This window comes from Podarcis raffonei, chromosome 11 (genome assembly GCF_027172205.1).
Source record: "Podarcis raffonei isolate rPodRaf1 chromosome 11, rPodRaf1.pri, whole genome shotgun sequence".
Classification (NCBI taxonomy): domain Eukaryota; kingdom Metazoa; phylum Chordata; class Lepidosauria; order Squamata; family Lacertidae; genus Podarcis; species Podarcis raffonei.
The window spans coordinates 32497962-32520505 of record NC_070612.1 but is presented as its reverse complement, the minus strand read 5'-3'; the positions used below and the strand labels follow the sequence as shown (position 1 = coordinate 32520505).

The 22544-nt window shown below is 42.6% G+C and overlaps 1 protein-coding gene across 1 annotated transcript in view; it reads left to right on the top strand.

Annotated features, from left to right (window-relative positions):
• EDIL3 (EGF like repeats and discoidin domains 3) overlaps positions 1-22544 on the top strand; it is a 236474-nt gene that overhangs the window by 145586 nt on the left and 68344 nt on the right. Inside the window, exons 5-6 of the mRNA XM_053407901.1 lie at positions 9126-9239; positions 21159-21340. Coding sequence (XP_053263876.1) covers positions 9126-9239; positions 21159-21340 — 296 coding nt within the window. The remainder of the gene's footprint in view (positions 1-9125; positions 9240-21158; positions 21341-22544) is intronic.

Below are 22544 nucleotides of genomic sequence, written 5' to 3'. Positions count from 1 at the left end.
GTGATGCAAACAATCGTGGTTACAATCCAGGCTACACCTACCATGTGTAGAAGTTGCCATGTGGAATTCATTTTAACCGTTACCCATGTAGCTATTATAAAGAATAGTTGCTCTGAGTTCTTGGCTTAATCATCAAGCAATTAAAAAGATACTGAAACTTCTAACCAGAAACAGCATGATAGAAGAAATGCATGTCCATCAGATTATGCCAATCAGTCATGCTCGTCATTGCTGCTAAATAAAAATATGCAAATTACCCCATGATGTATTTTTAATGCAGCCCTTTGGACTGAGCAGATGGCTTAGATTGTATGGTTTGGCTGGTTCCACCCCACTATCCCCAACCTTTCTTTCTCAGTGTTGAGCTTGTTTCACTTTCCTTTTGATTACCTTATGATGATAAATTGCCATTTTCAGAAGTAATCAGAATAAAAGGTCCACTTCGTCCAACATTCCATTTTTAACAGAAGGTAGTCAGATGCTCCTGGGAAGCTTACAAGCAGAACATGAAAACAACTGAACACCCCTGCTGTTTATCTCTGCACTTCTGTGGGAATGGGTCAGTTGGATGAATCTGGTGTTCATAAGTATATTGCTTCTGAAGGTAGCTTAACTGCTGTTGTGATCTCATTTCCCACAAGACTTTAGCATTTAGGAAACAGGCTTATTGAATCCATTCACATTATCATCTGAGGGCAGTCCTATAAACATGAGGGCTTTCACAATGAGACATTCTTATGTCTGTCCTTGTGCAGAAATAAGGTTTTATTGGAATTAAAAGGTTGGGGGGGGACAAATTTAAGCTTTTTCCTTTCTTTTAATAAAAGGTTTGTCAGAGAATTTTGCTTGTTTGAAATGTAGCTAAGCATCTATTATACACAAGGGGATTTGAAATGATATTTGCTAAAGGATGATGGCTTTATAATCTTGCCGGAATTGAGTTTACCTTCGGCATTAAGGCATCTCCAAATGTATTCTGTGTGAACCTTTCTTGTACTGACAGGCCAGTTTGTGCACAAGAAATATAACCAACAACTTTCATGAAGTTTTCAGAGTTTAATTTTGTTTTTTAACCCAATATATGCTCCTGCAGAACAACTAGTATATGCTATTACAGAAAACTGCAGCACATTCCTAGGCATGTATACTGGGAAGCAAGTCCCACTATGTGCAATGGGACTCTCTCAGGTAAGGGCTTAGCCACACTTTTGCCCTGCTCTTTCCAGGTACAGGTTCTCTTAGGGAAAATGGAGCTTTAACTTATAGACCAGGCCTCGAAAGAGCAGGTGAAAGGTAAGTGTGCAGAAACCTTTAGGGTACAGCTTAAGGCTGAAATCCTATAACCACTTAGCTGGGACAAGCCCATTGAACCAAACAGGACTTACTTTTGCGCAGAGATCATTTGGATTGTACTGTACAACTTTGACAGGTAGTATTTGCCTGCATTGTGTTCCTTCCTGTTACCTGTAACATAGAATACTTTTTAAATAATGTGACCAGCACCTGGTTGCAAATTTTACTTGCACAAGAAAACTATGTTCTCTTGGGAAAGTGCTTATTCTGTCTGTAGACTGAAATGTTCTTGTAATTTTGAACTATTCTTCTAATGACTTTTAACTTTCTTTCATATGACCTTTTAAATTGTTTTTTTCAACAACACTACTAGTAGTAATACAATCTGTCAAAGTACTGGTTATATATAGTCACTTTTGGTAATCAGGTTCAATAAAAATGATGGGAATTCTTTCCCTGGAAGCATACTTTTAAAGTGTGAAATTACATGGGAAATAAGTTAATGGCATTACTGAGAAGCCTATCCCAGTATATATTAAAGGAAATTATAATGGGGGGGGGCAATTATTAACTCTCTCCATATCATTGAGAAAGTTTTAATTTTCAACCAATATTCACTCTCTTCAGGCAAGATCCAATTCTAGTAGACGGGGGGGGGGGGTGTTGCTTCAGACAATGTTTCATTCATAGGAATGGGTCTTCATGTTATTCCACCTTTGAAGGACTTCATACCATGTGACATTTATAGGGAGGAAGAGCTACGTTGACCCCCTTTAGGATTTTCCATATAGCTGGCAAATTCTGCCCTGAAGTAGATATCATTTTCCACAGAGTAAGGGCCTACTGTGAAGGTGATATTGACTGAATTGCAACTCTTCTAGAGTAGACACTGAAGAAATAGCTTTACAGTACTTTTCAGAGCTGTGTGCAGTCCAATGGATCAATTTCTATCAATTTTAAGTGAAGGACAGGAGATAGTAAAGGACTGGCTCCCTTAGTGGAAGTGAGTGAATATTTCTTATTTAAAACATTATTGTCTTCGTTTTGGAAATACAATAAAAATACAGCCAATGGATCAAAACACTCAACAGGGTTGAAACAGCTACATCTATTGCCATATATTGATACTGTGGGACAAAATATACTGTCTAAGTTTCTGCAGCCATCAATTATGCATTCTCCTGTTCCAGTTACAGCTTATGTCAAAATCTCATAATGCTCTTTTATGTCACATCAGTTTCAATGAAAGTGGGTTGATCATATAGCTGTCTTCCACTGAAACTAACTGAGGTGTTAAAGTGTCTTAATTTGAATACATTGCATCATATATAGAGAGAGGGAGGGAGGGAGGGAGGGAAAGAGAGAGAGATATTATTGGTTGATCCTTAATTGTGTATTTGAAAGGGAGGGAAAGGTATAAGACTTTCAACAGTGTTAAAATAGTTTATGCCTTATTGCATTCTTCAGTGAAAATATATTTGCTAGCCATACTTGCGTGTTGAGTCCCACAATGCCACCCCCAAAAAAATTCACACTTCACACATCAATTTTTGTTTAAGGTTTTTGGCATAATTTTGGCCACAACTTTATTCAAAATACAAAAAATGTGAGTGGTTGCTTAGGCATTGGTTATGACTATCTGTCCTTGCCCTCAGGGACAGAGCTGGCCTTCCGGACTCCGGCGGAAGCCAGCGTGGGAAACAAGTATTGGGTGAGAAAATGAAGCTGGGCATCAGTCCCTCACTTCTCACCCTCATGTTCCTGTGGGGCTTGCACGGCCCAAGTCCGACTCCGGGGACAAGGACGAAAAGAATGGCAAGCCCCTGGATTCCTTTAACGGAATTCCCTTTCCGCATCATTTGGAGGGATAGGCACTTACCCCTCCAAGAACCAATTTAACCAATGCCTAACCGCCATGGAGCCCACAGCTCACCGCCAAACCACTCACAGCCCCAGCCAAGACCTCAGCTTGGCCACCACCGCACCTATCCAAGCCTCATTCCCAGAAGCAGAAAGGTGCACGCCATCAGCTCGGAAAAAGGATGGCACCTGAAAAAGAATCTCAGGGTGAAAAAATCACATCTCCACCCAGCTCAACGATCTTTTTAGACACAGCAGAATTGATGCGCTTCCTGGCCCTTTCAGTGGCAGCTGGGCAACGACTACCCTTCCAAACACATCGTTGCAAAAGCTTTGACCAAAATATTTTTGCTGTCGGCACCACTGCCCGCAGCTTCTCCAGGTCACCCAAAATTGCAGCACATGGTGAAAAAACAGTCCATGGAAACCAGGTCGTTCTCACCCAGCTGCACCCCAACAGCAGTGGGCGGCCCTTCCAGCAGCACCTGCCTCCGAATCAGTGGCAGGAATTCTGGCCGGCGCATTCCCCGTCTGGACAGCCAAGGCAACTGCACATGTGGAGGAAGGCCAAGACCCGGTCCCAATCCGGACTGCCGTGCACTGATGCCAGCCCAATGCATGAGGCTGTGCCCCACCATCCAGATGCGGACAGCTGCTAAACCTAAGATAAAACAAGCAAAAAATTGAAAGACACCAATAATGTTAACGAACATTACCTTTGAATGCATTCAATTTCCAACGACCTGTATTTTATTTCCACTGCCTTATTAACACGCTTTCCGGCCTTCACGGTGGTAGTTTGTCTAGGCATTGCTTCCCAACCAGCTGCACCTGACCTCAGCAGGGCACCACTGACGACTGGGCCCCACCATATCGTCAGTACCAGCAAACATTGTGGGGGAGCAATGAATCCCAAGGCAACCGCATCCCGCCAGGTGTCGTTCCCCATAGGGGAAAGATGCGCCCCATCTGACCTAAAGAGGGCAACAGCCTTGAAGAAAATAGCAGGGTGCAATATTACAGAACCACCTAAAGCAAGGACCTATTATTTGTTATTTTATTTTATTTACTTTATTTATTTTATTCTATTGTCCACCACCTTATTAACATGCTTTCTGGCCTGCTCGGTGGTAGTTTGTCTAGGCATTGGTTCCCGACTAGCTGCACCTGACCTCAGCAGGGCAGCACTGACGACTGGGCCCCACCATATCGTCAGTACAAATAAACAGCGTGGGGGAGCAATGAACCAGGATCAGACTCAAGCTCACCCCCAAATGCTCCCAGGGACTCTTGCGTGGCCCCACCCCTCGAAAGGGGTCGACAAAAGCATGGCGAATCCTTGGATTCCCTTAATGGAATATCTTTGCGCATTGGAGGGAACAGGTGCTCCAACCCCCCCCCTCCAGACCACCTTGAACCAATGCCTTAAATTATTTTGAGTCCAGGGAGAGCTGCCATCAACTCAATCCAAGCCCTCTTGCATGCAGGGATGCAGACTTATGCTGGAGGAAGACAGCAAACATTCTCGCCCAGCTGTACTACCAGCACTGCGGGAGGACCTGCACAGGTCACACTCGACCGCACCAAAGGAAGCATCTCCTCACAAAGCATTCCCCATCTGGACATCCAGTATATGTTCACATGGGCAGGAAGACTGAGATGGCACCCCAGTCCAAACTTGTCAACATGCTTGCCAGCCTAGTGTACAATGCTGTGGCCCAAATGTGCACAGCTGCTCCTATGAAAAAAAAAAAAAAAGGAAATAACAGACAAGCATCAGCACAGACATCATTGTGACACTTCCTGATATAACCCTTGTCAGCATCAGACTTCCAATGACCCGTATTCACAATCCTGTCTCCTGACAGGCCCCCAGTGTGCAGCCTTTGCAGCAGCACCTAATCGTAAGGAATGAGGCGTGTTCAGCGGTAAGCTAGCCATAGGCCGTAATAACTGGTGCACGACGTAAGCACATTGATGCCTGGCTAACGGGAACCCATTTTCATGCACTAGGAGCGGGCCAGCCCCCAGGGAATAAAAAGCCAAATATTCTGTTATCCATAACCGGGCAAGGGCCCTCCTCACCTGTGGCGGGAAGCCTGATTGTGGCACTCCTGCCCACCAAGTCTGTTTTTGAGTTCCCAACTCTAATGACAAGCTCCAAAGGATAAGGAAAAGTCCTGAAGCAATAAGCCTCCAGACTCTCAGCCCCGTGCTGGCTCCAACAACCATTTCCCAACCCTCAGTGCAAAAATGCAATGGACTACTGAAAGGAGTCTCGCCTTGATCTTTAACCAGCAGACAAGTTTTAACTTGTTGAAGATACTGCATAGGTAAAAATTGACCGACTTCCTGCCCACTGTCCTATGAGGTTGGAGCCTATTCCAACCTTCCAAGGCCCTGCGCACTACAAACTTTATACAAGGGTCTCCGAAAAATAAAGCTTCAGTGTAACAGACATTGCAGCGGACTGAATTCTGATAGTTATAACCGCATGCCCAATCTGCAGCAGGTGGACCAAATACTGCAGGATCTGCTCAGAGGATGGGGGCCAATTCATCTGAATGGCCGAGGACTGCCAGCTTAAGGCTAAGAAATCCATCCAGGCCTTCCCATAAGAGCTAAAAGCAGAAGGGGAAATGGAAGCTGCTGCTCTCAGTAATTACTAATTGTTGTCAAAATGCCACAGGTGGTCTAGAAAAGTCTGGCAATAGCTGAGTCTGGAGCTCAGGATCTGAAGCGCTTCATCTGAAAATGGGATAGAGTGTCAGCGACATCATTAGAGGATCCCGTAATTTGGAGAGTAGAAAGCACAATATTAAACCTTAAGCGGCGCAGCTCGAAAGCATGAGCGGAGGGGCAGAGACTGTGCTAGAGCGTGAGGACTGTTTTGCCAAGACGCTCACCACTACCTGGTTATCAAACCAAAAGCAGATCTGATGGTCACTGAACTCCTTGGGCCACATGTGAACTGCTACTACAATGGGGAAAACTCAAGAAAAGTTATGTCACATGATTGCCTCACCACACCGGGCTTGAGGCCATAGCTTTGCACACCAGCAGCCCTTGAAATAAAAACCAAAGGGCAAAGATCCAGCAGCAGCAGCATGAACCTGAAAATCCCTGTGCGGGTTCAAGGTATCCTGCCATGGCGAACTACTATTGCATACATTCAGGAATTGCTACCATCGCCTGATATCTGCCTTCACCACACTTGGTAGGCGTACACAAAGGTAAGGGGACCTCAGGCCGCAGGCAGCCTGGCCTAGTGGGAAGATTAATTAAGTGACCCAGCAAAATCGGATCTGATGAAGCATCACTTGCTACAGAGGAAGTATTACAAAACAACTTCCTTCAAGGCAGACAGCTTCTCCATAGGCAAGTGGTATGTTTTAGCAACGATATCCAACTGGATCCCTAAATAAAATGGGAATATGGGCAAAAGGTATTGAGCTATTGCTTGCCAGCTTTCAGCCCCCGCTTGGGCAGGGGGCATCTTGTGCTGCCATCATGATATGTAAATTTACAGGGCCGACGCTGGCCAGAACCCCTAAAGAAGTCCTGACAAAGCTGCCGCCAAGCCAGCTTCCTTTTCAGACACACACTCTGTGCAATGCAAAAACACACTCCATGCAGTGCACACACACTCCATGCAATGCAACTACACACTCCGTGCAATGCAACTACACATTCTGTGCAATGCAACTACACCTCCGTGCAATGCAAAAAACACGCTCCGTGCAATGCAAAAAACACGCTCCGTGCAATGCAACTACCCACTCTGTGCAATGCACACACAAACCCTCCGTGCAATGCAACTACACACTCAGTTCAATGCAACTACACGCTCCGTGCAATGCAAAAACACACTCCGTGCAGTGCACACACACTCCATGCAATGCAACTACACACTCCGTGCAATGCAAAAAGCACGCTCCATGCAATGCACACACACTTCATGCAATGCAACTACACTCCATGCAATGCAACTACACTCCATGCAATACAACTACACACTCCGTGCAATGCAACTACACACTCCGTGCAATGCACACACACTCTGTGCAATGCAAAAAACACTCTGTGCAATGCAACTACACCCTCCATGCAATGCACACACACTCTGTGCAATGCAACTACACCCTCCGTGCAATGCACATACACACACTCCGTGCAATGAAACCACACCTTCCGTACAATGCAACAACACACTCCGTGCAATGCAACTACACACTCCGTGCAATGCACACACACCCTCCATGCAATGCACACACCCTCCGTGCAATGCAACTGCAAATCTCTCACGCAATGCAATGCAATGCAATTGCAGCCCGTGCAGCGCCATGCCCTGCAACGCACAGAGCAAACTGCAATGCGGGCACGCAAAGGTGCTTTCTCCTACTTGCATATTGCAAACGTGGCGCCTGTTACATCCCTCACAGTGAGGTAACCACCAAAAGGACCTAAGTGTCCAGGTAGAGCAATGGGGGAGCATGCAGCTGTCCCATACAGGGACCAATCCTGCAACCTAGGCATTACCGGCACTATGCGCTGACCCAGTGAAACCAATGCTTCATGGACCACATGGGGACACTATTCAGGCCGGAAACGCTTCCAGGCCATTAAATTCTAGGGCAAAGCCCTAGGATCACCTGCTAAGCCAGGCATAAATGTTTCCACTGAAATAGCAGAGTTGAGGTAGCCCACAGCTTGTCCAGGTACCCCTGCTTGCCCTTTTAGAGGGAAGCACCCCTTCAAGAAAACCCAAAGTTCTTTTATCACGAATGGGCTGAACTACCCAGCAACAGAATAGCCCAAAAGGAGCAGTTTGTTTTGTTTTGTTATAACAATGGCTAAGAGGGGGATATGAACCGTCTCCCAGGTCCTAGTCCTATACTTTAGCCACTAAGCCACAATGGCTCGTCTCTAAAATGGCAGTCGCCACTATCAGGGCAAAACAAACTTAAAGAAAATAAACTTGTTCAGAAACAGCATAGTTCAAGAGCATATACAGAGTGCTCATAGTCCTTGGAGGCACAGGGAGCCCCTGGGGCCCTCTGTCTGCCTCAGATATACATTAACAGCAACTGGGCCTGCAAGCAGATACATTCCAATAGCGAGAATGAGTCACGTGTCACAGAGACTTAACAATTAACTGCTACCTGTAGCAGACTTAGGCTTGGAAGTTATGTGCAGGCCGAATAGGCCTCCCTGCTTCTGCTCTTGAGAATCTTAGTCTCATAGCAATATTAAAGGAACTCAAAATAGTGCTCCCACCCAAGGCTATCTTAAAATTTGGCCAAACAGCGCTGCACACACTCAAAATAAAGCCAACCTTCGGGGATACTATAACGAAAGTGATTCCACCTAAGCTGGGAACAGCCCTAACTAGCCCCACAATTTCAACAAGAGAAATGGGGGAAACCTTTTTTGCAAAAGAAAGCCCCTAACGGGGGCTCTCTCCCTATTGGGAAAGGCAAGCCATAGATACAGGGAGAATCTTCCCACAGGGCAGGGTAAGGGGTGGGGGAGAAATTGAACAGGAAAAGGGGGGAATTAAATTATTTAAGGGACTAGAGAGGATTAAAAGGAAAGGGGAAATACAGAAATAAAGAAATGTAACCAGACAATGAGAAGATTGTCCAAGTGCTCCATGTGATCCGGTGCAAAACGGCCAAGAGGACGTCCAACGTCTGGCCCCTGTATTTAAAGACTCTTACCCCTCCTCCAAATTGGCAACAATCAAAACTCCCCAGCAACCCAAATTTAACCACTTAAAGGCTTGGGTTCCTTACCAAATTTGCCTAGTCACTGCAGGGTGGCTTGTTCCCCCAACCGCAACACGTGCTCTCTGTTAGGGAGAACACGCTTTATCATACACAATCTCACAAAGTGTCTGACTTTCTTATTGTGTAAAATGCAAATGTTATATTGAATATCTGTCTAATATTGTCACTGGGCATTCTCCACAGATGTGAACGAATGTGAAGCTGAACCCTGCAAGAATGGTGGCATTTGTACAGATCTGGTAGCTAACTATTCATGTGAGTGTCCTGGCGAATTTATGGGAAGGAACTGCCAACACAGTAAGTACAAATTACTATGTATGAATTTAAACTCCACTCTTTCTGTTGTAAAGTATTTAAATGAAGATGGTTTAAAAATGGCTGTGGCGTGTCTTCCAGTCAGAGCTTTGCTTGATGCCTATCTTCTGTAATGCTTCGTTCAAAGCTGCTCTCATCCCAAATCTCTTGCCATTATGCAACTAAGCCAGGCTAGCATCAAGGGATTTTCTCCATGCCATTCTTTATTGCTTCCTGTTTACTCTGTCTTCCATTTCCACTCTTTCTGAATTCCATTTTAAGAAGAGACTTTTTATAATCAATTCCAGAAACAGAGCTTTCTGTGAGGTTTGCTTTCAGGGTATTTGTGCCTTCGTTGCATTATCCCGCTTTGAGTTCATTGCTGATGAAAAGAAGCCAAAATATTGGTTTATTAAATGATTCCCAAAATGTCTTTCAGGGCACATAAGTTCTCTCAATGTGGAGTACAATGGAATAATTATGAATGATGATAATAATAACACAATAATATAAGCATGCAATTAAAACTATGTTACACTTCCTTAAAACCAAGTAGTTAATTAAAGTTCTTTAAATTCCTCTTCTATACATTTTCCTGGGGGACAAAACTCCATAGGTGTGGAGTGACCAATGAAAAGATAAAAATCACATAATAAATGAGTGCACTGATGGAATGCAAAAAACAAAAACAAAACAGAAAAGCCTTGAATAAAATGTGTACGATTACATCAAGGTGCATGGGTTTGTTTGTTTGTGGTTTTAACAATATTGGGTGGTAGTTTATTTATTTATTTGCAATGGGTTTGATTCAGAAATATACATGTTTAATAGGGCTGATGAAAGGTGTTCCTCTATGGTTCCAGGGACCCTGATGAATGAAGTGGCTATGGCATGTGGGACTGAGGAAGGAGGTCAGGTAGAGACAAGCTCCATCTGTGGGAATGCCATTCATGGATGTTGCCTCCACCTAATTTTCAGGGATTAGCCCTTCTCTCTCCACCCAGCTCACTGAGCCCTTTGGGGGAAGCTGCAGGGGCTGTCAGGGTGAAGAAGATGAGGAAGGCTGTTCCTGCATTTGCAGCACAGAAAATTTGGGAATTGAAAATGGAACTGCAGAATTAAATTGCAAGTTTCCCTTGGTTTCACTTCAGAAAGAAGACTGGAACTCCAAAATACATAGGGGGAGATATAGTATTTGAGAAGCATCTCTAAATGAGACCCATAATGAAGGTGTAAGCATTACAGGTGAAAGAAAATGCTGAGGCTTTGCTCTTCATTCAGTATAATTGGAAAGAGATAACTCCACAAATGGTTGGCTCAGTTTTGTAGGTCTCGGATTCATGTCTAATTCATGATACCTTCTATCCACCACTTATATGGGCAACTGTGAAGCCATAGCTTGCATCACAATGCAGGCTGCATATACACTGCCATTTAATTTTCATCCAGCAAACTCCAACCACTGGTTAGGGAAGCACTGTACGCAATCAACACCTATTCTGTCATTTCTTCTGAAATACTGTGTTTTGATGCATTTTCCTTATATTGAGTTAAAGAACAACCTAGCTATTTTAAACTGGTAATGGGTACACAGCCTTAGTCATGATCTCAATTCAATGAGATCTCAATTTAATGCCCAAAGATCATATGGGAAAGTTCCTCCCCATTTCTAAACAGCAGGGAAGGTGTATGTGCATTGTTACTATTCTTCTTTATTGCTAATACTTAACTCGATGCCCTGTATAGTGAAGATAGATTTTACCTATTTACCCATTTACTTTTACAAATAGAAAGGCTTCTTCTATCCATGAAATACTTTTGAACCAGTTGTGGAAAGGAGGAGATGATTTCAAGCAATTCAACCTTTCCTTTGCAGTTTCCCCACAGTTCTTGGGGGTCTCTTAACCCTTCCAAAATTGGGAAACTCCTCTGGAGCCCCCTCCAGAGGGGGAGGGGAGTTGGCAAATTTGCCTCCTTTGTTTCTGTTGGCAGGAGCAAAGTTCTGGATTCAAGCCAAGCTTTATAATGCAGTGCAAAATCTTTCATGGGAATCACTTCCATTTTCAGGCTACATTTAACTACCCTTCACTCTTAAGATATGTTATGGTGTGCAAATTCTATGCTGGACAGGTTGTTTAATAAACTGTAGAATACTGAAAGACCCCCGTTTAGGGAGCCAACCACATATCTCCCAAGCACTTTGGCACCATTTCCCTAATTTTTAACATTCATTTGTGAGCTATAAACATAAAGTGGTGTTGCAGAGTTCCTATTAAAATGTGATGTCCTAATCATAGCACAACATTCTTCCTACAAAATATAGTGAGGTCTCCCACTTTCTTCACAAGGGTTTACCATGCCATAACACCTAATTATGTAGTTATGCATTGTAATTACAACTCCTAATTGTATCATTGCATATATTTACAATAATTATATAATTGAAATCTGTCATGCCAATTATGCAAATCGATGAGTACTGATTACATCTACCTCAGTTAAACCATGATTTTCTGACTATAGTCTTAGAATCCTTAAAATACTGCCAGAGAATTGTAAAATATATATATAAAAAATACAAACATTCAATTTAGGTTTTGGTCATGATGGATTTTTGTTTGTTTGTTTTTCTTTGTTTTTCTTTATTTTGCTTTGAAGTTAACTTTGAACATCTTCAATCCAGGATATTTTTGAACTTCCCTGGAGAGACTTTTCACAGCTTGATTGTAGCTCACTTCCTACTGTTCATTAATTCCAACTGATAACTGTCAGCTACGTTACCTCTCTAGAGTTTGGCCTATTTTTATTGATTTATTTATTTGTTACTTTTTTGTTTTTTATGACTGGCATTCATATTAAAACTTCACTGAAACCTGTGTGTGTGTGTGTGTGTGTGTGTGTGTGTAAGCAGCTATACCAACAATGGTATCTAATGTTGTCCATTTGCTGAGAAGGTGCCTGTCAAGAGAATGGGCCCTAAGTCAGATCACTGGTCCTTCTAGCTCAGTATTGTCCACACTAGCTGGCATCAGCTTTCCAGGCTTTCAGGCATGGGTCTTTCTCAGCCCTACCTGGAGAAGTCAGGGATTGAACCTGGGACCTTTGGCATGCAAGGTAGATGATCTACCACTGAGCTATGGCCCTCTGCAGCTTTGCTCCCTAAATCTTTTCTGCGAGGTTGGGGAGCCTCTGGAGCATGTTTAGGTGGGTGCAGGGGGTTATAGGGGAATCACTTGAATAGAGTATAAGTGTTGCATGAAGTCCAACTAAGTACTGCAACACAACTATTTAAGTGAGCAAGCTTTATTGTGGCCCCGGGAGCAGGAGACCCAGGGCTGGCAGGGCCCGTACCATGGGAAAATACAATAAACACACAGGACAAACATCTTGGGTTCAAATAGGCCACAACCTTATGGATTACAGATGTAAGTAGATTTTGGCATTGGCACTGGGTATGTATCTTGAATCAACCAATCCAATGGCTGCTTAATTATTTTGCAGGGTTGATTCTGTGTTGATTCTGATGTACTCTATGCCGTGCATCAAATAGAGGCGACCCCTTCAGGAATGCCATTTTGGGGAGTGCTGTGGCCCATTGGCCCCCAACTTAGCATCTGCACAGAAGCACCTCCCTCTGGAACCTTTTACTGGGGTGTCCCCTGATACCAAATTGAAAACGTTGTCCCTCCCAAGCCAATAAAGAGACAGTGGGTTGAAAGGTAAAAATATTTTATTCTGAGCCACAGAACAGAGTCTCAGTTGGATACTTCCCAAAAGACTAAGTATAGAACAAAGAATGCACAAAGCATTTATACAATTGTAGCAAACACAGACGCATGATTTCCTGTGTCACTATTGGCTAGGAACGCATGTGGACAAAGCATGCTTAAGTCAGGTAGTCTTCTACTTGGCTACAGGACAGTTACTTCCTGAAGAGGGATGTGGATGGTGCAGTGGTCTAAACCACTCAGCCTCTTGGGGTTGCTGATCGGAAGGTCGGTGGTTCAAATCCACATGATGGGGTGAGCTTCTGTTACTCTGTCCCAGCTTCTGCCAACCTAGGTGTTCAAAACCATACCAGTGCAAGTAGATAAATAAGTACTGCTGTGACAGGAAGGTAAACGGCATTTCCATGCACTCTGGTTTCTGTCATGGTGTTCTGTTGCACCAGGAGTGGTTAAGTCATGCTGGCCACATGACCCGGGAAGCTCTCTGTGGATGAATGCTGACTCCCTTGGCCTGAAAGCAAGATGAGCACCACACCCCATAGTTGCCTTTGACTGGACTTTACTTTCCAGGGGTCCTTTACTTCCTGACGCTCCCTTATCTCAAGCTTAGGCCAGGCCTGGCTAGGCATAACTGGCCTTGCAGTTGTGGTTGTGACTGTGGGAACGTGTTTATGCAGACCCAGCAGGCTGAGGTCAGCTGTGTACATGATGTGCAAACTTCAGTGTTATGTCACCTCTGAGTTACAGCTCTGAGGTATGGCTCTGAGTTATGATACCTCTGAGTTATGGCACCCAGGTCTCAGAAATATGACAGAGAATGTGAGCCAAGTTGTGTGCTGTGCTGTATTGACACTATGAGTCTTGACATCTGGCCCTAGGTCATGACATTCAGCTGGGTCCCAAATCATGGCATCCAGCTATTACCCTGAAGCAAAAGTGTCATACTCTCCAACATTCCTCTGATGAAAATAGGGACGCCCCATTCCATAATGATAATTTTCCTATTTATACCCTGCATATCTTACTGGGTTGCCCCAGCCACTCTGGTCAGCTTCCAACATAATAAAACATTAAACATTTTTTTAAAAAACCTTCCCTATACAGGATTTCCTTCAGACAGCTCAGGAGTCGAATAACTCCAAACCCTCCAACATTTCTCCAATGAAAACAGAAATATCCTAAGGAAAAGCGGAATATTCCAGGTTCAAATCAAAAACTGGGATGGCTTCTCTAAATCAGGGACATCTCTGGAAAATAGGGACACTTGGAGGGTCTGTGGTGTGTGGGCTTCTGGTTTGATCCCAGAATGTCCCACTTTTCCTTAGGATGTCCCTACTTTCATTGGAGAAATTTTGGAGGGTATGGTAGGGCAAGCTAGTAAGGTGTGTGGGGTATAAATAGTAAAATTATCATTATGGGATGACCCTATTTTCACTGGAGAAATGTTGGAGTGTATGTAACAGGGTGTTCAGAACTGTGACCACATGCCTGCAGGCTGAAATTGGACAGCCCATTCATTCTACCACCTTATTCTGTTGTACATGTAGATAATAGGACCGTAAGATAAAGCCTGCCTAAGTCAGTCTATTGATTTTAATATTTCAATAAGAATAGCAACTTTGGATTAGGAGGCTTTTATATTGTTCTATGAGTGATAAACTTATTTAGGGATATTTAGCAGATCTTGTTAGGCAGGATTTAAATTAATGATGCAATTCCCAAAGCAGTCTGCCAGCACAAGCCTGACTACAGTGAAGTTATTCACTGTACCAACACAGATGATATTACCTTCTGCTGTCTTTAGTCAGACTGAATATTAGAAATATCTCATCAGAAATTCCTGAAGTTGTGCCAATTTCATTGTGTGCTCCATTCGAAGATCAAGCCTTTTATTTTACTAAATCATATGTGGAAACATTAATTATCAGTCTTCATTATTATTATTTTGTTTTACTGCCTGCCTGCAGTGTTTTTTCCCTTATTTGGTCCCCAATACAGCCTAAGAATTTCATAAATTTGTGCATCTTTAACAAGAAATTACCTTACCCATATAGCCTATAGGCAGAGAATTGGGCATCATTCAGGCATGAGAATATCGAAACTGTTTGCTGTTATTATTTAGTTATCAGGTTCCAGGTTAGCAGAAAGAAAATCTGCAAGCATCTATTTTGTCAACAAAACATAGACACTCTTCAGTTCGGATAAATTCATTACTTTAGCTTAGTTTACATGTTACGCTAAGCCAAACCTTGGCTTGGCAAAACATGTATTCATGTGAGTTCCTAGAATGGAGCTGATAGCAGCTTTGCTTCTCCCTGGTCCTTTTTGCTGTCATGTCACACTAAACCAAGGTTTGGCTTGTGTGTCATCTAAACTTAGGGTTGTGTGCCTTGTTTGGCCTTCTCTGCATCCCCTAAACTAGCATGTGTGGTGGAAGGTGCTGGCCTAGCACCAGTGTTGAAAGAGATTCAGCTGCTAGTCCAGTCAGATTTGGTACATAGAATGAGGGGGTGTCATCTCCACCCCAGGCAGCAAAATGCCTTTGGCCAGCCTTGCATCGTAATCATTATTGTTTAGAAATGGTTGCCACGGTCTCGCTTCACTTCACTTTTTTTGTTTTACGTACTCATTCCTGACCTCTCAGAAACACTTACGTATAAGAGCACTTCTAGAAGAAATAATCAGAATAGGGGTTGAGTTTTGAACCCGATGCCCCCACAAAGCCTATCAGTAGAGCAAGAACTATTGAATTCTTAGCAGCAGGTTCCCATATATGTATATATATGAAATAAATAAATCTGTTCACTGTACTCTTTTCGGCACCTGCCAAAAACATTTTTGCATGGGCAAGCCTACCCAGATTTGGAGAATGTGTAGATGTGTTTTTAGTTTATTGCTGATTTTAATTATTATTATTTGATTAGCTGTTTTGGTGATGATTTTGCTGTTTTTTTCTTTTTATACACCACTTTGAGGTGTTTGGGTGTTGTTGGTTTTTTGTAATCAAGCAATATATAAATTGTACAAAATACAATAAGATTTGCATCACATTAGTTTAAGATGGGAAAACAGGGCACAATTGGGCCCAACAGAACTCCTCTTGACTAGTTTTAGCACATAATGTTTGGCAATTTGCAACTTGGATATTTTCCCTCTATTAGGGAGGGCAATTTAGTTGAGCATCATTTATTGCAAACATTAATTCTGGATCTCCTCTCACATACCTGAAACCTCTCTTTGTATCTGTGTCAATCATATTTGCATTTCAATTTAAGATGTGGCTCTGATTCTACAAATAAATTTATGCAGGCTCCTGTAGCCCACGTTCATGGGGTACATTATGTGACTGACATCTGGCACAATTATTAAAAGTTTCAAAAGCTAATATAGATATTTAAATAAAATAAAATAACAGGCCTTGCGGCTTTTGAAACGTATTTAAATTAGAGCAATTTGCATGCAGTTGTGCTTTGTATGGTGGCAATAGCTCATTTTTAACATTTTGCATTAGCATTGCATTCTTGATGGTTTACAAAGGACATATGATACATTCTCAGCCTTTACTGAAGAATTAGGCCAGCTGGTATGTTTTAAGCTATCTTGGTAAATGTGTCTTGTAATGCTGTTGTCATCTTTTAGGAGAAGCCTTTTGTTGCATTTAAATTTTAGAAAAGAAAGAATACAATTTAAAATACATGTGGAAGGCCAGAATTTCACACTTGGAAGAAAAGGATAATCCCTTTTAGCAGCATAGCTAAAGCAAGCTATTATCTGAAGGGAGTACCTTCCAGCAATGTTAAGTGCATTATATTTGATGGTGCTTTTGTGTGGGTTGGCCACAGTAAAGCAGATGACCTCTCAGTTGATAATTTAACTGGAAAGATGTGACAAGACAAAGCAATACAACTCAGCATTAATGGACCAAAATGCATTTTATGAAATAGGTGAAGGTTTTATTATCCTTATTGATTGAAGTATGCCAATGATACATACAGAAACACTAGCATACTTGCGGGCTTACCCATGTTAGAGAGAAAAAAACAGGGAACAATATGTTGTATATCTACTTTGACAGGGAGCAAAATTATATTGACAGGACAAAATTAGAACCATTTTCTGAACAATAAATAATATGATAACAAGAACAAGTTTCTCTTTGTCTTGTAACCATTGACATTTGAAACTCTAACTTTTCAGAGGCATTGGTTATCCAGCCATTCATACAATGCCTTGACATCCAGCATAGGAATCTGTGAGTGGAAAGAAGATCTCCTATGTCATTCTCTTCTACCTGCACCATATGTTCTACTGAGTCAAGGATGAGGAGTTAGGCTGGGGCAGCCTGGCTGTCCTGGGTACTTCTTGGCTCAGCCAAAGATCCACTGGATCCTAGCCCCTCATCCCGCTAATTCTTGCTATAGGATTGCTACTTTAGTGTAGTGCTACTGCAACACATAATTCCTGCATTCTTGGCCTGCACCACGGCTGTCTTTAACTAAGACTTTGGTGGTTGCATGTGGCTTTCAAACCTGGAGCTGTCCTTGCCCTTGAAGACATGTCAGCAGATATCAAATGACCTCCATATTTATTTTGAATGTGCCTCAAAAGCCAGCCCTTAATTGCTCCTACCTGATAGGGGGGGGGTTGTGGCAAGGAGTAAATAGGCTGCAAATCTCACCTTCTTCAGCCTCCTACCCTTTCAACAATATTTGTAGTAGACAAGTATCTTCACTGCTATGAAGGCGAAGCCTTAATCCCATCCCCACTTTTTCCTTTCTCAAAAGAAAAAGATGAAGGACAATTTTTTCCTTTAAATATATTGTGGCAAAGTTCAAATGAGGATTCGCATCTTCTAGGGAACACAAGTATGCACTTGCTATATAGATCAAGGGCTCTCCAAAGATTTAGTAAATACCACCTTGAGAAAGAAACTTGGCTTCTGTTCATAAAGTTGAGCAGGGTAGGAGGGGAGTCATGTTCAATTATCACTGAATATGTGCAGAATTAAAATTGGACCAGTAATCTGTGGCTGCCAACTGTTTTAAATAGCTGTCAGTAAAATGGATAGCCCCCTAAAATTGTTCCTGTAGTCATAATCATATAATTTTATAGTACCACAGTAATGAAGCAGCTTGAAAAGTGTTCTGCGTCTGCTGGAAGGAAAGAAGATTCTGTGTCTTCAAGTGCTTTTGTGCAGTACATTCTGGTCCTTTGCAGAAAATAGGCTTTGTGCTATGGATGAAAAAGGACCAATAATGGCCCATATAGTTTCTATTGGTTATGCAAATAATACGAAATAAACAAACTACCACAATATTCATTCCAACCTATCTATAAAGATCCTCCATAAAGTTTATTTTCCTTTATTTTTCACTCCTCCCAAAGCATAGTACTCTCACAAAACAGCAGTGAGAGAACAGGAATAGCTGTGAGCTAAATTGCACGTTGAGAAGTTTATGCATGAATCAGTATTAACTACCATAGTATTAGAGGTCATCTATAATCCCACTGTCAGGGTTTGTGTTCAGTACTATTATCATGCCATACTAAGCACAGCCAGAGTTATCTCATTCCACAAAATTAGGCACTGGAAGGAGAAGCGGACCACAGATGTCTAAAGCATATTTGCTTTTCACATGTCTCCCATTTGAAATCTGTTTGTGTTGAGCTGCTGATGGCTTCTTGTGGAGCTCTGCTAGCTGGATAAGTTAAAAGAATGCATCCAAGACTGCAGCATCACCTTGAATAACAATAAAGCAATGTCTTCCGGCAGCAACCATTATTTTAAAGATACTACATTTTGTTGTGCACCTATTAGAGGTCCGTTTAAGCCATCAACAGATTGTGATGTAAATTATTCCTGATACAAATTATTCCTGCCCCTACTGCTACTCTAAGCACACCAGTGATGCCTCCCACTTTCTGACAGTGGAAAACACATTACCAATTGTTGGTGCTGCCTTTGCACACAAACCTTTGTTGAACCTGGCAATGGAAGCTCCCTGCATTTGTAGAACTCTGGTTCAATATCCACTGGGTAAATTCACACATAACACCCAAACCATGATACTAACAGGACTGCTTCCTAGAGGGGAATAGCGGGTTCTCCTTCAGGGAGAGCACGTGTTGCGGTTGGGTCTCCTGAGCCACCCCTCTGTTACCAGGCAGGGTCTCTAAAGATGGCCTGGGGCAGTGATTGGTTCACTGGGTTGCTGGGGTAAAAGTTCTGTTGCAATTTTGGTGGGAGGGGTAAAATGTTTAAATACTCTGCAGGCAGCCTGGAGCTTTCTCTTTGCTGCGTGCAACGGATCACCCGCCCACCCACCCTTGAGTAAGGGGTTGTTGCATTGACCTTGCTATGGCTGTCATGGGGTCGTCTGCCGTTGGGGCAGGGGCTTGGTAGGAATTTTGTCCATCTGGCTGATTGGCTGGGCCATTTGGTTTTTGCCTACTGCGTAGCAAATCGTCACAACTTGTAAGGTTGCGGTTAGGCATTGGTTATAAATTGGTGGAGGAGGGGTTAGGATAGGCTGGGCCTGCCCCTCCATGGTTGCTGCGGAAAGGGAATTCCGTTAAAGGAATCCTGGGGCTTGCCATCTTTTCGTCCAATCCCTGGAATGGGACTAGGGCTGGCAAGCCTTCGGGGAGCATGCGGATGAGAATTGAGGGTCTGTGACTCAGCTCCATTTCTCCCCGACTTGCTTTCCCCCGCACTGTCTTTCGGTGGTGCCCGGAAGTCAGTTCTGTCCCCAGGCGGGGGGACAGATAGTCTTAACCAATGCCTAAACAACCACTCACGGTTTTGCATTTAAATAAAGTTGTGGCCAAAATTATGCCAAAAACCTTAAACAAAAATTAAGTGTGCGTTGTGAGTTATTTGGGGGGTGGCTTGGGGACCTCGACACGCAATAGGGCGAAGTGTGCTTTTGTGCTCCCCCTCCCTCCATTGCCAGTGGATCTCAGTGAACCTATTTGACTTCAGTGGCAATGCTTTAAACAGTGGTGGAGAGCTGTGTGTAGCTACCTTTTTAATTTCCACAGTGCACCTAGAATGACTCTGTGTCAGGAGCATTGTGGGAAAATAAGAGGGTGGCTAGATCCACTCACCTCGTGAAGCTCAATGTGTAGAGTCAAAGACAGGTATCAGTTGTGGGCCTGGCAGTCTTGGCAGCTGCTTAAGGATGTCAGGAGTTGACATCAGCCTTCTGTACATGAATATGGCCTATATTAGCATCCTCCCTCTTTCCTCCATGTGCTCTGATTCCCTCCCTTGTTTTTAATGGCACACCAGCGCTCATTGTTATATCTGAACAGGTTAAACCATGAATGTATACAATAGTTTAAACTATATTTGAAATCTCTAGCTGTGGATTTTCTACACTGAGAAGTTTTGGTCTCCTGGTTTGCAAACCATAGTTTATTCAGTTCAGATAATCCAGGAAACAATGTTTTGTTTCTTGGTCAGAAGGAAATCTGAGCACCTCAGGGAAATAGGGTGGCAAAAGGGAATACATGAATCATGATGTGGTATGTCTTAACCAACCCATTTAACATCTTGATGTTGTCTTTTTATTATATAAATAGAATAAAACAAATATATTGTTTAGTACTAATATGGGATTCTACTTTCTCCTCCTTGCCAAAACATTTTGTTTGTTCAGAATTGTCTGAACTTATACCAATTTTTCTCATCAAGGAAGTATATTGGCTAAAACTCTTGTTGTAACTGGGCTTCTGCTAGGTTTAGCAGCAGCTAACTAATCTGTTCATAGGTGAAATGTATGATCCTGATTATATATGAAATGCTTCCCCCCCCCAATGAAATAAATTTTCCTCCAACAGTATTGACAGGCTTTGAAATCACAGGTTTTATTTTCACCTTTAATGATAGATCAAAATACAGTGAAATAAGCTTACAGAGAAATATGATTTTTTAAAAATAAAAAAGCAAAGAATCAAAGATATAGACTATTAATTAATCTATTAATCAAATAGATACTGTATACTCCAAAAAGAACGTGAACAAACTGATGTGAAAATGTAAAGAACTAAATTTATGATGGGAGAAATGAGAAATTATGGGGGAACAGAAATTGACAGATTCACCTGTCCCTAGTCAGGAATCTATTATCCATACTCTTGTGTTTCAAATGTTCTGTATCTTTTCTTCTTTTCATCCCTTCTTTTCCTACAGAATGCTCTGGGCCATTGGGAATCGAAGGCGGAATAATTTCAAACCAGCAAATTACTGCATCATCTACCCATCGGGCACTTTTTGGGCTCCAGAAATGGTATCCTTACTATGCACGACTTAACAAGAAAGGTCTTGTAAATGCTTGGACTGCAGCAGAAAACGACAGATGGCCATGGATTCAGGTAACAGATGGAGCTGTGAGAGGGTGGGTGGGTGGCAGGAAGTCTCCTAGCCTCTGTTGCCAACATCACTTAAGTAACTGATGAACACAAATGGCAAACTATTATCAGGATTCTTATTTACAACCTTTAATTGAGGCCTAGACTTATGAGGAGGCATTTTTATTGCGATCGCTGTAGACCTTTTAAGTGCTCCAGGCCTTATCAGAAAGCAGGAACCTGCCGCCACAAAAATCTGTTGAGCATACATTCCAGTTTGCAGAAATGCATTTGTTCATTATTGCTGTAGTGGCACCATCTGCTGAAAGGCATATTGTTACACATTACCACCCCCTCCACTTCATAAAACGCAATAGGTCACTACCTAACTCAATGGGAGTTTTAACGGATGCTATTTATAAGAGCTCCAGCCACCACAGAGAGTAACATAAGAGAAAGATTGCCTTTGAGGCTTCTCACCTTAATGAACCGTTGCCAGAGGGGTATATATAATCTGGACATTTGCTTGTTATTTTTGGTTATTTAACAATGCATATGCTGCCATTTCAGAGTCCTCTAATTGTGGCTTACGATTAATATAATGAGAAATGTCCTGATCCACTGGCCCAAAGGAGGGCTCGTAGGAGAGGTTGGGTACAGGGATACCAAAGAAGTATGCCCAAAATGTCAGTATTCAGTTCTAGTCCTTTATTATAGGAAGGCATACGCTTACAGCAAATCTGCCTGCCAGGTCTCCCAGCCTTTAGAGACATGGGGCGGACACCGCAGTAAGAAGATAGTTTGTCTGTACCCAAAGCAAGTGTCCATACATTCTTTATACACAAAGCGGCTTATGTCACTTTGGCCAGGTCTTCCCATCACTTCACCTGACAGGATGAGGGCATAGGTGGCAAATACCCAAGTCTTACAGATAGTTTACCTTTCTGGAGTCAGAGCCCAGCATTTCAAGTGAATGTAAACATATGTGTGAATTCGTTGTTAGAACTACCAATTAATTGTGAGGTTATATTGACTACCAAGATGGCATTTACAGAGCTTCCTTTGGTTCAACTCAAGAATGTTTGTCACTTGGTGATGAAGGGAGGAAGAGAAATTGAATAAATGGATGATATCCAACTACCGTAAGTCATACTCAGAGTAGACTCATTTAAATCAGTGGGTGAGAGCTAGTTGTTGCATCCTGCATATGCAACAACAACAACAACAA